Below are 17,585 nucleotides of genomic sequence, written 5' to 3'. Positions count from 1 at the left end.
TGCCGCGACAGGCAAGATGGTGCTGGGACTCCTGTGGCCGCAGCTAAGCTGCGCCAGCAGGAGTCAACCTTAGTTTCTGCTGACAAGCAGAAATTGCGAGGCGATCGCAATTTCTGCTTGTAGCAGGGGGGAGGCACCGGTCAGCATGCTGGGCGGCCCCCAGCATGCATGCAAAAGGATAGCAAATTCTGCTGATTAGCAGAATTTGCTATTCATACTGAATTGGCCCCTTAACCACTGAAAATGCTGCCAATTCTATTGATCCCAAAAGATAAAACTTGACTTATGGTGCATTTCTTATCTTTATTTGGCAATGTAAGTATTCCTACATTGATTTAGTGAAGTCAATGCGGCACCAATTTACTCAATCTCCAAATTTATAATCATGTGGGCGTAATGCAGCATAATCGCAGGCTCTTTCACAAACATTGAACAATACTTCCTCCCAAACCAACATTTACTCTCTTTCTTCCTGCTGAAATCCTGCAGAACCCAATCAATGTAGGCATGGAAGGTCTGACCGTACACTTTCCTACAGAGGCATCTTCACAGTCTTCATTCCTTATTTTACATTGAACATAAATCCATTCAAAATGGTCAGGCACATACTTCTGATACGTGGAGTGGATGATTCTCAATAACCTAGATCTGTTCTTCTACGCAGGCTGATTTGTCTGATGAATAGTTGCTTTGGATGGTTTTAGTGATCCATGTATTTTTGGACATGCCCATTTAGGTCAGTAGTTGTATAGGAATCAGAGGTTTCACGTTATAATCCTCTACTATTACTCAACTGAAAAAAGTGGAAGTAATTAGCTAGAAGGATAAATGGCTGTTAAACACATTGACATAAATAGTTTTACAAAACTAGTCACACATTTGCATGGAGCAATTCCACTTTTCTTCATGAAAAGCCACTTGAATTTACCGCAGGCTAATTGATCCCCAGGGCTAATCAATTAATTCCCCGCCAGTAGCACTTATCAGGGAATTTTTTTTTTACTTGTCTGAACAGACACAAACAAATCCCCGATAACTAGTGGGTTAATGGGGGCCGCGACCCTGTTAACACACAAATCTGCGTACTTTTCACAGATTCTGTGTATTAATGCCTGTTAGTTAACATGTTAATTTAACAGGCGTTAAACAGGGTCTCGGGTGACAAAGGGAGTACAACTGAATAGCCACGGGTGTTAAAACCCGAGGGCACCTCCCTTTATCACTTCCTGTTAACGTGGGCAATTTAATTTCCAGGCAGCCCTACTAGTCGTGCCCTTTCTATACGATCTTTCACCGCTTGCAGTTAGTCCCTCCATATTCTTGCTTTCCTGACCCTTCGTCCACATTAACCAAATAAGCCATTTACCTTCAAACTCTGGCGGCTATGTAGACATGGAAGCAAATAAAAAAAGTAGGCAACTGGGCAGAGCCATGTTGCTATGCAGGTTTGGGCAGATGTAGCATGTGCAGAAAGAACTAGATTTGGGTAGGATGTGTCCAAACTCAAATCTAAATTGCAGAGTAAAAATAAAGCTGTCTAACATTTGTGGGCTACATGAAACATAAATGTATTTCCTCAACCTGCATTGAAAAATGCTTTGATCCAGATACAAAGTTTCATGCTTTTTCTGCCTAGCTTCCGAATCAGGCACAATAAGCGAAAGCTAGATTAGTTTCAGCACTATCCCTGCTACTTACTACAGGTCTTTAGCTGCCTTTAGGAAGTTTTGAAGGACCAAAAATAAAATACTATCGCTCCAAATAAAAAAAATAAAAAAACAAAATCAAACAGGAGATCCTCCCTGCTGTTCCAGAGAGCCATGTTCAGGGTGGTCAAGGATCTTCGACCATGAACTTCTGCCCAGACACACAAATACTCAGTATCAGTTCAATTACAAAACCACAGAGCATTGCAATGTACCGGTTTGTATCTGAATTGTATTTTTAATTCCACACATAGTAGATAAAGTTGATTTAGAAGTTATTTGGTTGGTCACAATGTGCTAGAAAGTTTTTAAAAAAAGAAGTTAAAGATAGTTTGGGGCATTTATTGTCCACAGGGACATCGAAAGTCTTCGAACAATGCAGCTTCAGAATAACAGATATACAAGAGTCCAGGACTAGCCCATTCAGTTCTCATGGCAACAACAGAAAACGGAGGAGTAAGATGGATTGATTGACAGTTGTGCCGTTGGCTTTTCCAGGACAAATAATGGCTGACATCAGGGAAACCAATGATTTTATGACTAGATTTACGGTCTGTACATTGTGAGAAGCACACATCCTAAAGGCTTCAATATTAATATAGAACATGAGGATCATTTAAAAAAAAAACACAAAAAACACAATACAAAAACTTTTTCTATATGTATTATTGCAATACTACTATTAACTGATTTCCTATACTGGTCACTGAACCTTTTAAAGGAACTCGATGGAAAGTCCTTGTACTCCAAATAGAGCTTATAGAAATGACCCTAGTAACATTTATGAGAGATGTGTTTTGTGCGCTTCTCACCTTAAGAATCTTATTCTGCGAGCTGAGAGCCCCATAGCGATTCATAGAATCTTGCTGCAAGAAATAGAACAGAACATAGTTAACAAAATATCTAAAAAGGTACACAAAGATCACCTAAATAATAGTGATAAAGGGAATAATCTGTCATCTGTTGTCCACCAGCCTCAAAGTACCTTAACCTCATTTAATGAGTGGCTGAAAAAAAGACTTCAGTGGAGGGGGAGTTTTCCCAGGAGTCCCAACACCAAGCAATACAGGAATGTTCTAACATAAAAAAAACAATTGGCTCAGTTCATACAAAATTACTTATAAAAACTGACTTTGAAGGAGCTGGAGTCATTTTATTAACCAGGTGTCATTGTGAACCCTGTAATATTAATATCACCATAGCACCCAGTCTAGGTACATTACGGAGTCCTGTACCTTTACTATACCCCTCTCACATCTCCAGTGCCGGATCCCACACGGGAATCGGAAACGGGTTCTTCCCGGGTGGGATCCGACATTGGAGACTCTCCCTACCCCTTTCGCTGGCTGTCAGACCCTGCAATATGCCAGGTCGGTTGCCATAGCGGTGGGGGGGCGGAGCCGGCGGCGGAAGTGGAGGCGGCGCTTGGAGATTAGCTCATCTTCGCGCCGCCTCTCCCCATCTAGCAAATGGGTCCCGGGTCTCATAGACACGGGAATCCGTTTATGCAGCCACTGACCCGGTATTCAACCCGGGAATAACACTGCTTATAACACGGGTTGAATTACCGGGTCAGGAGACCCGGGAATTCGGAGTTGGCGCTTTCACACCGCACACTGACCCATGTCACCTCAGCAATGTGCCGGGTCGATACCGGGTTATTTGTGTGGTGTGAAAGGGGTACTAGTGACTTGTCAGCCCACAGACTTATTTACACACACAATGCAATATTTGCAATCCTCAACCACATACTGTACCAGTATCGTCTCCAGCTGCCACAGCTACACAATGAACCGCTTACCTTCTCTTTGTTCAATGCCTCCTGAGCCTCCAATTTATAGACTAAATAATCTGTACAGAGGAAACAAAGAAGAAAGGGATCACTCACATAGCACATTGCATGAAAGGACTGCCAATAAAAACAAAAATGTAGCAGAGATCAGCGCAACTTTCAAGATATAACAAGTTGTACAAAGTTTCTGCATGGAATGTACCCATGTGTAGCACAACGTCAATAATACCTAAAAGCTTAAGTAAAAAAAAAAAAAAACCTCAAGCTTACAAATCAAAGGAAAATGCTATTGTGAATGGAAAATAGCATGCAGATACACTATGATACAACTGGTTTTATTGCATTTATTTGAAAAGCCTTTTTGAGATGAGCAAATTCATGGGACGTGTAAACACAAACAGCTCAGACTGTGTTTTGGCCACTGGACAGATTTAAGTTAAATCACTCATTTCCCAATAACAAGATACCTTGAGACATTTGGGTTGGAATAATAACTTGCACTGGACACTTGTTTTCCTTCATAACTGCATTTGGTGGTTTGTATGGACTAATGAAACTTTGGGGCAGATGCACATATTACTGTATACTAAGTAGTCCAACATCAAAGATTTTACTGCACTCCACTATGGACTGCACACGATATGTCATTACACAATTCTTACCATCGCACAGAATTGAATTTCCCTCTTTATATCAAAGAGGGTCTATAGATTTTGACTTCTAAAAAAAAAAAAAATCCAGACAATTATTATGACAAGGGCAGATCAGCTTCTGTGGTGGGTACTAGCCAAGGACATCCCTGAAATCTATGGCCATGTATACCCACAGTACTCAACAGTGATTTCTACCAGTCTTCTAAACGTACATCTTGCAGTAGCTTACCCTCCTCTATTAAGAACAATGGAAGATCAGCAAATGTGCCATAGTTGACAACATTTTATTATATTTAGATTTTCCTGGAACATCAGCAAAGGATATTTGAATAACTATAAAAATCTGGAATAGCCCCTGTACATAAGAAGCAACCAATCACTTTTTCACTTTCTTTTTCTAAATGGCAGTATGAAGATGAAAGCATCTGGTAAACCACAATGGTCCATACCACCTGTCTTCTATCTACAACAGCCCATTCAAACATTTGGCTCACGACCCTCTTTAGTGTGGCCATGATGTGTCAATGTCTGATTTGCCTGGAGGGTCCAAGGTTGATACATGGCTGGAGGCCATATGATGGAAACCTGGAGGTTTAATAAGGTTTCTCCTCATAGATGGTAAAAATAAGAATTTACTTACCGATAATTCTATTTCTCGTAGTCCGTAGTGGATGCTGGGGACTCCGTCAGGACCATGGGGTTCAGCGGCTCCGCAGGAGACAGGGCACAATAATAAAAGCTTTAGGATCAGGTGGTGTGCACTGGCTCCTCCCCCTATGACCCTCCTCCAAGCCTCAGTTAGGATACTGTGCCCGGACGAGCGTGCATAATAAGGAAGGATATTGAATCCCGGGTAAGACTCATACCAGCCACACCAATCACACCGTACAACCTGTGATCTGAACCCAGTTAACAGTATGATAACAACGAAGGAGCCTCTGAAAAGATGGCTCACAACAAGAATAACCCGATTTTTGTAACAATAACTATGTACAAGTATTGCAGACAATCCGCACTTGGGATGGGCGCCCAGCATCCACTACGGACTACGAGAAATAGAATTATCGGTAAGTAAATTCTTATTTTCTCTAACGTCCTAAGTGGATGCTGGGGACTCCGTCAGGACCATGGGGATTATACCAAAGCTCCCAAACGGGCGGGAGAGTGCGGATGACTCTGCAGCACCGAATGAGAGAACTCCAGGTCCTCCTCAGTCAGGGTGTGCCCCTGACCAAGTAGCAGCTCGGCAAAGTTGTAAAGCCGAGACCCCTCGGGCAGCCGCCCAAGATGAGCCCACTTCCTTGTGGAATGGGCTTTTACTGATTTTGGCTGTGGCAAGCCTGCCATAGAATGTGCAAGCTGAATTGTACTACAAATCCAGCGAGCAATCGTCTGCTTAGAAGCAGGAACACCCATCTTGTTGGGTGCATACAGGCTAAACAGCGAGTCAGATTTTCTGACTCCAGTCGTCCTGGAAACATATATTTTCAGGGCCCTGACAACGTCAAGTAACTTGGAGTCCTCCAAGTCCCTAGTAGCCGCAGGTACCACAATAGGTTGGTTCATGTGAAAAACAGAAAACACCTTAAGGAGAAATTGAGGACGAGTCCTCAATTCTGCCCTGTCAGAATGAAAAATTAAGTAAGGGCTTTTATATGATAAAGCCGCCCATTCTGACACACGCCTGGCTGAAGCCAGGGCTAATAGAATCTTCACCTTCCATGTGAAATATTTTAATTCCACAGTGGTGAGTGGATCAAACCAATGTGACTTTAGGAAACTCAAAACAACATTGAGATCCCAAGGTGCCACTGGGGGCACAAAAGGAGGCTGTATATGCAGTACCCCTTTTACAAACGTCTGAACTTCAGGCACTGAAGCCAGTTCTTTCTGGAAGAAATTCGACAGGGTCGAAATTTGAACCTTAATGGACCCTAATTTTAGGCCCATAGACAGTCCTGTTTTCAGGAAATGTAGGAAACGACCCAGTTGGAATTCCTCTGTAGGGACCTTCTTGGCCTCACACCACGCAACATATTTTCGCCAAATGCGGTGAAAATGTTTTGCGGTTACATCCTTCCTGGCTTCGACCAGGGTAGGGATGACTTCCTCTGGAATGCCCTTTCAGGATCCGGCGTTCAACTGCCATGCCGTCAAACGCAGCCGCGGTAAGTCTTGGAACAGACAAGGCCCCTGCTGGAGCAGGTCCTTTCTTAAAGGTAGAGGCAACGGTTCTTCCGTGAGCATCTCTTGAAGTTCCGGGTACCAAGTCCTTCTTGACCCATCCGGAACCACGAGTATCGTTCTTACTCATCTCCTTCTTATGATTCTCAGTACTTTTGGTATGAGATGCATAGGAGGGAACACATACCCTGACTGGTACACCCACAGTGTTACCAGAGCGTCCACCGCTATTGCCTGAGGGTCCCTTGACCTGGCGCAATATTTGTCTAGTTTTTTGTTCAGGCGGGACGCCATCATGTCCACCTTTGGTTTTTCCCAACGGTTTACAATCATGTGGAAGACTTCCCGCTGAAGTCCCCACTCTCCCGGGTGGAGGTTATGCCTGCTGAGGAAGTCTGCTTCCCAGTTTTCCACTCCCGGAATTAACACTGCTGAGAGTGTTATCACATGATTTTTCGCCCAGCGAAGAATCCTTGCAGTTTCTGCCATTTCCCTCCTGCTTCATGTGCCGCCCTGTCTGTTTACGTGGGCGACTGCCGTGATGTTGTCCCACTGGATCAATATCGGCTGACCTTGAAGCAGAGGTCTTGCTAAGCTTAGAGCCTTGTAAATTGCCCTTAGCTCCAGTATATTTATGTGGAGAGAAGTCTCCAGACTTGATCACACTCCCTGGAAATTTTTTCCTTGTGTGACTGCTCCCCAGCCACTCAGGCTGGCATCCGTGGTCACCAGGACCCAGTCCTGAATGTCGAATCTGCGGCCCTTTCATAGATGAGCACTCTGCAGCCACCGCAGAAGAAAACACCCTTGTCCTTGGAGACAGGGTTATCCGCTGATGCATCTGAAGATGCGATCCGGACCATTTTCCCAGCAGATTCCACTGAAAGGTTCTTGCGTGAAATCTACCGAATGGGATCGCTTTGTAAGAAACCACCATTTTTCACAGGACCCTTGTGCAATGATGCACTGATACTTTTCCTGGTTTTAGGAGGTTCCTGACTAGCTCGGATAACTCCCTGGCCTTCTTCTCCGGGAGAAAACATCCTTTTCTGGACTGTGTCCAGAATCATTCCTAGGAACATTAGACGTGACGTCGGAAAAAGCAGCGATTTTGGAATATTTAGAATCCACTCGTGCTGTCGTAGAACTACTTGAGATAGTGCTACTCCGACCGCCAACTGTTCTCTGGACCTTGCCCTTATCAGGAAAGCGTCCATATTTCTTTTTAGGAAGAATCATCATTTCGGCCATTACCATGGTAAAGACCCGGGGTGCCGTGGACAATCCAAACGGAAGCGTCTGAACTGATAGTGACAGTTCTGTACCACGAACCTGAGATACCCTTGGTGAGAAGGGCAAAATTTGGACATGTAGGTAAGCGTCCCTGATATCCAGTGACACCATATCGTCCTGGTTCGCTATCACTGCTCTGAGTGACTCCATCTTGATTTGAACCCTTGTATGTAATTGTTCAAATCTTTTAGATCTCACCGAGCCGTTTGGCTTCAGTACCACAATATAGTGTGGAATAATACCCCTTCCCTTGTTGTAGGAGGGGTACTTTGATTATCACCTGCTGGGAATACAGCCTGTGAATTTTTTTCCAAAACTGCCTCCCTGTCGGAGGGAGACGTTGGTAAAGCAGACTTCAGGAACTTGTGAGGGGAAGACGTCTCGAATTTCCAATGTACACCTGGGATACTACGTGTAGGATCCAGGAGTCCACTTGCGAGTGAGCCCACTGCGTGCTGAAACTCTTGAGATGCCCCCCACCGCACCTGAGTCCGCTTGTATGGCCCCAGCGTCATGCTGCGGACTTGGCAGAAGCTGTGGAGGACTTCTGTTCCTGGGAATGGGCTGCCTGCTGCAGTCTTCTTCCCTTTCCTCTAACCCTGGGCAGATATGACTGGCCTTTTGCCCGCCTGCCTTTATGGGTACGAAAGGACTGAGACTGAAAAGACTGTGTCCTTTTCTGCTGAGATGTGACTTGGGGTAACAAAAGTGGATTTTCCAGCTGTTGCCATGGCCACCAGGTCCGATGGACCGCCCCTTTATACGGCAATACTTCCATGTGCCGTCTGGAATCTGCATCACCTGACCACTGTCGTGTCTATAAACATCGTCTGGCAGATATGGACATCACATCTACTCTTGATGCCAGAATGCAAATATCCCTCTGCGCATCTCGCATATATAGAAATGCATCCTTAAAATGCTCTATAGTCAATAAAATATTGTTCCTGTCAAGGGTATCAATATTTTCAGTCAGGAAATCCGACCAAGCCCCCCCAGCGCTGCACATCCAGGCTGAGGCGATTGCTGGTCGTAGTATAACACCAGTATGTGTGTATATACTTTTTAGGATATTTTTCAGCTTCCTATCAGCTGGCTCTTTGAGGGCGGCCGTATCTGGAGACGGTAACGCCACTTGTTTTTATAAGCGTGTGAGCGCCTTATCCACCCTAAGGTGTGTTTCCCAACTCGCCCTCACTTCTGGCGGGAAAGGGTATACCTCCAATAATTTTCTATCGGAGGAAACCCACGTATCATCACACACTTTAATTTATCTGATTCAGGAAAAACTACAAGTAGATTATTCCCACCCTACATAATACCCTTATTTGTGGTACTTGTAGTATCAGAAATATGTAACACCTCCTTCATTGCCCTTAACATGTAACGTGTGGCCCTAAAGGAAAATACGTTTGTTTCTTCACCGTCGACACTGAAGTCAGTGTCCGTGTCTGTGTCGACCAACTGAGGTAAATGGGCGTTTTTACAAGCCCCTGACGGTGTCTGAGACGCCTGGACAGGTACTAATTTGTTTGCCGGCCGTCTCATGTCGTCAACCGACCTTGCATCGTGTTGACATTATCACGTAATTCCTAAATAAGCCATCCATTCCGGTGTCGACTCCCTAGAGAGTGACATCACCAATACAGGCAATTTGCTCCGCCTCCTCACCAACATCATCCTCCTACATGTCGACACACACGTACCGACACACAGCACACACACAGGGAATGCTCTGATAGAGGACAGGACCCCACTAGCCCTTTGGGGAGACAGAGGGAGAGTTTGCCAGCACACACCAAAAACGCTATAATTATACAGGGACAACCCCTTATACAAGTGTTTTCCCTTATAGCATTTTCACATATGTAATCATATCGCCAAATAAGTGCCCCCCCTCTCTGTTTTAACCCTGTTTCTGTAGTGCAGTGGAGAGCCTGGGAGCCTTCCTCACAGCAGAGCTGAGCAGGAAAATGGCGCCGTGTGCTGAGGAGAATAGGCCCCGCCCCCTAAAACGGCGGGCTCTTCTCCCGGAGTTTGTGAGATCTGGCAGGGGTTAAATACATCCATATAGCCTCAAGGGCTATATGTGATGTATTTTAGCCATAAAAAAGGTAAAATACATTGCTGCCCAGGGCGCCTCCCCCCAGCGCCCTGCACCCTCAGTGACCGCTGGTATGAAGTGTGCTGACAACAATGGCGCACAGCTGCAGTGCTGTGCGCTACCTTATGAAGACTGAAAGTCTTCTGCCGCCTGTTTCTGGACCTCTGGACCTCTTCAACTTCGGCATCTGCAAGGGGGGTCGGCGGCACGGCTCCAGGACGAACCCCAGGGTGAGACCTGTGTTCCGACTCCCTCTGGAGCTAATGGTGTCCAGTAGCCTAAGAAGCAAATCCATCCTGCACGCAGGTGAGTTTACTTCTCTCCCCTAAGTCCCTCGTAGCAGTGAGCCTGTTGCCAGCAGGACTCACTGAAAATAAAAAACCTAACTTAAACTTTTATTCTAAGCAGCTCAGGAGAGCCACCTAGATTGCACCCTTCTCGGCCGGGCACAAAAATCTAACTGAGGCTTGGAGGAGGGTCATAGGGGGAGGAGCCAGTGCACACCACCTGATCCTAAAGCTTTTATTATTGTGCCCTGTCTCCTGCGGAGCCGCTAAACCCCATGGTCCTGACGGAGTCCCCAGCATCCACTTAGGACGTTAGAGAAAATAGGATTTTAATTACCTACCCGTAAATCCTTTTCTCGTAGTCCATAAGGGATACTGGGGACACTTAATATGATGCGTATAGATGGAGTCCGAAGGAGTCGCTGCACTTTAAATTCTTCAAACAGGGTGTGCTGGCTCCTCCCCTCTATACCCTCCCCCACAGCCCAGTCTAGGAAAACTGTGCCCGAAGGAGATGGACATACTTGAGAAGAGGAAACATGACAAGACAACTAGTGCTGAGATTACTGAACCAGCACACAGCAGAATAAGAAGCTAGTGAAACAGAAACAGCAACAGCTGAGTCAAACAACTTCAACAAGAACAAACTTGCAGAAAGGTCGAAGCACAGAGGCAGTATCCCTTATGGACTACAAGAAAAGGATTTACTGGTAGGTAATTAAAATCCTATTTTCTCTATCATCCATAAGGAATACTGGGGATACTTAGTATGATGGGGACGTCCCAAAGCTCCCAGAATGGGTGGGAACGTGCTGAGAAGTCTGCAACACCATATGTCCGAATTGGACATCCTCTGTAGCCAGGGTATCAAACCTGTAGAACTTGACAAACATGTTGGTCCCTGACCAGGTAGCAGCCCAGCATAGTTGCAAAACCGAGACACCACGGGCAGCCACCCAGGAAGAACCCACCGATTTACAGTAGAAGAGTGGCTCTTGATAGACAGAGGAACCGGCAAGGCTGCCGAAGTGTAGGCCTGTTGAATAGAAAGCCTAATCAAACGGGCAATCGACTGCTTTGAAGCAGGACAACCCTTCTTGTGAGCATCATACAGCACAAAGAGGGAATCAGATTTACGGACAGCAACCGTCCTCTTGACAAATCTTCAGGGATCGCACCACATCCAAGGACTCGGGGTGTGAGGAAGTGGAGGAAGCCGCCAGAACCACGATAGGCTGATTCAGGTAGACTACAGAAACCCTGACGAAGGCCAACACTGGCCGATACGCGTTGGAGCACACAAACATAAAATCAATTCACAATATACTTCTAAATTGAACAACAGAGCAAGCGATTTGAGACCCGGAGGAGGAAGGATGAGAGAGGAAAGAGACGGGACCCAGTGAGATCTCAGCCTGGTCACGTGGTCGGACCAACCCGGAGATGCGGGAGGAGGGACAGGAGACGGAGCAGAAGCTAGAAGGTAAGGGACTCTGTAGGAGAGGAGAAGGCGCGGGGGACAGCCCAAGCAGGGCTAGAAGCAGTCCCTACCTCCCTCTCCAAGACTCACGATCGATCCCCTTCTGCCCGGGACAGCGCGCTGCGCTCATTAGAGCGACATCGGGGTGGTGCAGGGCGTAGATGGGTACGGTCTGTCCGGAGTCCTTATTACTAACAGCACCAGCCCTACCCTGACCCCTTACCGCCAGCGGCAACTCGGGGGTACCCCTTGTTTCTTTCTTTTTTTGGATCCCACCTGTACCAAAGACATTTTATAGTTTAACTACCAGCTCTGGACATTTTTTCATTCAAGCTAGATTCCACTCAGAGGTGGGACGCCACCTTTTCTGAAGTGGAACATCAGTACCCATATGCTTACCTTTGTTCACCCAAGAACTTTATCACTGCTTTATTCATAGCAGTGGAACCAGCCCCCCCCCCCCCTTTTCTACCCCCACCCATATATCCTACAGCAGTAGATATTTCATTGTATTTACACAAAAATAAAAAACAGGATTTCATTTCAACAATATTGTTTATTGTCAGTATCTATACCATAGTTTTCATTTGTCAGCAGCACTAATTTACTGAATGTACAATCTATTAGGAAAGAGACCAGTACACAATTCTTTTCAGGCATAATCCTTGTCAGGCGCACCTGTAAAAACCCATTAATAAGGCAGGAACTGCTGAAAAGTCCTGAGCTCCGCTCTGTCCTCATGAAAGACCAAGTAGGGACTCTTGCAGGACAAAGCTCCCAGTTCTGAAACGCGCCTAGCAGAAGCTAATGCCAATAGCATAACCGTCTTCCATGTAAGGTACTCGTCCTCAACAGACACCAGTGGTTCAAACCAAGAGGATTGAAGAAAGGACAAAACCACGTTGAGATCCCTAGGAGCAGTGGGCGGCACAAAGGGAAGGTGGATGCGAAGGACACCCTATAGTAACATCTGGACTTCAGGTAAAGTAGCCAATTTCTTCTGAAAGAAAATAGACAAAGCCAAGATCTGAACTTTTACGGAGCCCAACCTTAGGCCCATATCCACCCCAGCCTGCAAGAAACGCAAATAGCGCCCTTGGTTGAAATCCGCAGCCGGATACTTTCGGCCCTCACACCAGGAGATGTATAATTTCCAGATACGGTGGTAATGCTTAGACGTGACAGCTTTTCTGGCCTGAATCATGGTTGCAATAACCTTAGCCAGAATTTCTCTCACAGCTAGAAGGTTCCACTCAACCGCCATGTCATTAAACAAAGACGCCGTAAGTCCGGGTAGACGAACAGCCCTTGCCGAGGAACATCCTCCCGCAGTGGCAGAGGCCAGGGGTCTTCTACTGCCATGGCCAGAAGATCCGCGTACCAAACCCTTCATGACCAATTGGGGGCAATGAGAATTGCCTGAACTCCCTCCCTTCTGATTATTTTTAGAACCCTGGGGAGCAACGGATTGGAGGAAACAGGTACACCAACCGGTAACCCCACGGCATTGTCAGCGCATCAACTGCTGGCGCCAGAGGGTCCCTTGTCCTGGAACTATAGCACTGAAGCTTGTTGTTGAGTCGAGAGGCCATCAGATCTATCTACAGACAGCCCCACTGATCTGTTATCAGTCAAAATACCTGCGGCTGGAGACCCCATTCTCCAGGTTGTAGGTCGTGTCGACTTAGGAAGTCCGCCTCCCACTCCCGGAATGAATATGGCCAATACTGCCCTTACATTCCTTTCTACCCTGAGTTACAGTATGTTTATTGGAAGAACGGCTTTGTGGCTTGACCACCTGCCCTGGAACTGTGCCCCTTGGGTGACAGCTCCCCAACCTCGAAGGCTCGCGTCCGTGGTCAAGAAAATCCAATCCTGGATACCGAAGCTCTGACCCTCCAAGAGGTTGGAGGGTTGCAACCACCACAGGAGAAAGATCCTGTCCTGCGGTGAGAGATGTATGACCTGGTGCATCTGTAGATGCGAACCTGACAATTTCTTCAGGTGATCCAGTTGGAATGTTCCCGCATGGAATCTGCCGAATTGAATGGCCTCGAAGGAGGCCACCGACTTTCAAAACAGGCGGGTGCAAATATGTACCGAGACCCGGTTTGGCTGCAGAACCGCTTGAACTAACTCCTGAAGTGCCCTTGCCTTGTCGCAGGAAGGAAGACCTTCTGAGCCACCGTGTCCCTGATCATTCGGAGGAACTGGAGATGCTGGGTCGGCTCGGGGTGGGATTTTTTGAAGTTTAGAATCTAACCGTGGTGTGACAACAGGGTTGTTGTGCAGCAGATACTGTACAGCACTTGTTCCTTTGATCTCGTGTTTATCAACAGATCCTCCAGGTAGGGGAAAATGTTCACGCCCTGAATCCTGAGTTGGAACATCATTTCCGCCATCACTTTTGTGAAGACTCTTGGATCCATGGATAGGCCAAAGGGTAGCACTTTGAACTGGTAAGGTTCATCCAGCAAAGCAAACCTGAGGTAGGGTTGATGAGGCGACCATAACGGAACATGGAGGTATGCGTCCTTGACGTCTAGAGCAGGCCTGGCCAACCTGTGGCTCTCCAGATGTAGTGAAACTACACATCCCAGCATGCCCTGCCACAGTTTTAGCATTCCCTAATAGCAAAACTGTGGCAAGGCATGATGGGACTTGTAGTTTTACAACAGCTGGAGAGCCACAGGTTGGCCAGGCCTGGTCTAGAGAGACTAAGAACTCCCCCTCCTCCAGACCAGAGATCACTGCTCACAGAAACTTCATTCTAAACCGGAAAACCTGCAGATATTGGTTTAACAATTTGAGATTCAAAATGGGCCTCACTGAACTGTCCTGTTTCAGTACCACAAAAAGGCTGGAATAATAACCCTTGCCCGGCTATTGAAGCGGCACTGGAACAATGACTTTGGTCCGAACCAGTTTTTGAATGGCCTCTTGTAGTGTAAGGCGCCCATCCTCTGAAACCGGTAAGCCTGACTTGAAGTATCAGTGAGGCGGAGAACTTTCCAACTCCAGTTTGTAGCCCTGGGAGATCAGGTCTTTTACCCAAGCATCCTGGCAGGAGCTTCTCCAAATGAGACTGAAAAATCTCAGACGAGATCCCACCCTGAGATCCTCCATGGGCGGAGGGACACCCTCATGATGAGGGTTTTGAGGAGACAGAGCTTACGCCCTGGTCCCGAGATCCTGTGGTGGCAGGCTTACATGACTTACCTCTGCACTCTCTTGCCGCATTTGAGGCACCTCTGGCTTTACCCTTAAACCTTGCAGTCCAAAAGGACTGCAGTGAAGGCCCCAGTGTAAGAGCGTCTAGCCAGTGGAGCTGCAGACGGGAGGTACGTGGATTTTCCAGCATTAGATACTTGGATTTCGAAGGCTAACTCAACTCCAAACGGCCAATCTCCTGTGAAGGGTAAGGCCTCTCCCCTCCTTTTTGACTCTGCGTCCGCCACCCACTGACGTAGCCACAATGCCCTTAGTGCAGACACCGCCATGGTAGAAGTACGAGCATTTATAATGCCAATGCCTTTCATTGTTTCACAAAGGAAACGGGCAGATTCCTGGATATGCTGAATCAGCATCACCATTTCAGCCAGGGACTTATCCCCAGTCATGCCCTCCTGTAGGTTACCTGCCCAGGTGTAAATGGCGTGAGTCACCCAACAGCCCACAATAACAGGCCTTTGGGAGGCTCCAGCTGCAACATAAATATATTTCAAAGTGTTGTCTATTTTTCTGTCCGCAGGTTCCTTTAAGGCAGTAGCCCCTGGAACAGGAAGCACTGTCTTTTTTGACAGGCATAATATTGAAGTATCTACAGCAGGGTGAGTCTCCCAGATCTTCCGCTCCTCATGAGCAAAAAAGGAAAAGCGGCAGCACTTTTTTCTGTGCAGAGAAAATAGGATTTTAATACCTACCGGTAAATCCTTTTCTCTTAGTCCGTAGAGGATGCTGGGGTCACATCAAGAACCATGGGGTATAGACGGGATCCGCAGGAGACATGGGCACTTTAAGACTTTGAATGGGTGTGAACTGGCTCCTCCCTCTATGCTCCTCCTCCAGACTCCAGTTATAGGAACTGTGCCCAGGGAGACGGACATTTCGAGGAAAGGATTTAATGTTAAACCACGGTGAGCATCTTACCAGCTCACACCTCAAGCATGCCGCAGAACGTGGCATTTCACAGAATACAAGCCAACGGCATGAACAATTGCTGCACCAGGCTGAAAAGAAACCGTAACACAACATGTGTGTAACCACAAATAATCACTGCAGATATAGTACGCACTGGGACGGGCGCCCAGCATCCTCTACGGACTAAGAGAAAAGGATTTACTGGTTGGTATTAAAATCCTATTTTCTCATACATCCTAGAGGATGCTGGGGTCACATCAAGAACCATGGGGTTATACCAAAGCTCTAGAATGGGCGGGAGAGTGTGGACGACTCTGCAGTACCGAATGCCCAAACGTGAGGTCAACCTCGGCCAAGGTATTAAAACTGTAAAACTTAGCCAAATTTTTTGCTAAATAGCTGCTCAGCAAAGTTGCAATGCCGAGACTCCCCAATCAACCTCCCCGGACGAGCCCACCTTCCTAGTAGAATGGGCCTTCACCTATTTCGGTAACGGCAATCCTGCCGTGAGAAAAGCATGCTGAATCGTACCACAGATCCAGCGCGCAACGGTCTGCTTGGAAGCAGGACACCCAATCTTGTTGGGAGCAAACAGGACAAACAGAGTTTGTGTTCATAAACGGAGCCATCTTGGTGACATACATTTTCAAAACTCTGACCACATGCAGAGACTTCGACTCAGCGAAGGCGTCGGTAGCCACAGGCACCACAATAGGTTGGTACATGTGGAAAGAAGAAACCACCTTCGGTAGAAATTGTTGACTAGTTTCCAACTCTGCTCTATCTTCATGGAAGATCAAATAAGGTCTCGTGTGAGACCAGGCCGCTAACTCAGGCACTCGCCTTGCATATGCCAAGGCCAACCTGACGACCACTTTCCAAGTGAGGAAATTCACTCCTCCTTACTTAAAGGTTCAAACCAATGTGATTGAAGGAACTGCAACACCCCATTAAGATCCCATGATGCCACTGGGGCACAAATGGAGGTTGGATGTGCAACACGCCCTTCACGACAGTCTGAACTTCTGGAAGGGAGTCCAATTTATTCTGAAAGAAACCCGATAAGGCCGATTTTAATTGAGCCCAAGTTTAGGCCCGCATCCACACCTGCTTGTAGAAAATGGAGAAAACGTCCTGGCTGAAAACTCTGCCGTAGGAGTCTTCTTGGATTAACACCAAGAAACTTATTTTCTCTAAATACGTTAGTAATGTTTAAACGTTACCCCTTTTTCTAGCCCGAATAAGCGTGGAGAACTAATACCGTGGGAATACCCTTACGGACTAGGATTTGGCGGTCAACCGCCATGTCGCCAAACGTAGCCGCGGTAAGTCCTAATACACGCACGGCCCCTGCCGCAACAGGTCCTCGTGCAAAGGAAAAAAACAGGGATCTCCTATGAGTAATTCCTGAGATCTGGATACCAAGCTCTCCTTGGCCAGTCTGGGACCATGAGGCTCGCTTGAATTTCCTTTTTATGATCCCAGAACTTTTGGAACGGGAGAAAACATAGGGAATACATATAACGACTGAAAACACCCACGGTGTTACCAGTGCATCCACTGTTCCTGTTTGAGGGTCCCTTGACCTGAAATTCTGAAGCTTCTTGTTGAGACGAGATGCTATCATTCCTACTTGAGGAAATCCCACCGACATGTCACCTCTTCGAAGACTAATTGGAGGAGGTCTGCCCTCTCCTGGATGGAGATTGTGTCTGATGAGGAAGTCTGCTTCCCAGTTGTGCACTCTTGGAAAGAACATCGCCAACAGAGCGCTTGTATGTTTTTCCGCCCAGCGAAAAATCCTTGTAGTTTCTGCCATTGCTGTTCTGCTTTTCGTTTGTAGAAAACCGTTGTAAACGGCCCTTAACTCTAGACCATTTATGTGGTGACAAGTTTTCTAACTTGACCATCTTCCTTGGATTTTTTCCCTCCTGTGTGACTGCCCC

The 17,585-nt window shown here is 46.7% G+C and overlaps 1 protein-coding gene across 4 annotated transcripts in view; it reads right to left on the bottom strand.

Annotated features, from left to right (window-relative positions):
* LOC134966338 (Golgi integral membrane protein 4-like) overlaps window positions 1-17,585 on the bottom strand; it is a 504,615-nt gene that overhangs the window by 274,870 nt on the left and 212,160 nt on the right. For all 4 annotated transcript variants that reach the window (XM_063943009.1, XM_063943008.1, XM_063943006.1 and 1 more), the window contains exons 3-4: window positions 3,508-3,557; window positions 2,519-2,572 (exon numbers count right to left, since the gene is read on the bottom strand). In XM_063943009.1, the coding sequence (XP_063799079.1) occupies window positions 2,519-2,572; window positions 3,508-3,557 (104 nt within the window). The remainder of the gene's footprint in view (window positions 1-2,518; window positions 2,573-3,507; window positions 3,558-17,585) is intronic.

Source organism: Pseudophryne corroboree, chromosome 10 (assembly GCF_028390025.1).
Source record: "Pseudophryne corroboree isolate aPseCor3 chromosome 10, aPseCor3.hap2, whole genome shotgun sequence".
NCBI classification, from domain to species: Eukaryota; Metazoa; Chordata; class Amphibia; order Anura; family Myobatrachidae; genus Pseudophryne; species Pseudophryne corroboree.
Note: the sequence above shows the minus strand (reverse complement) of the source record. Positions and strands in the feature narration are given on the sequence as shown.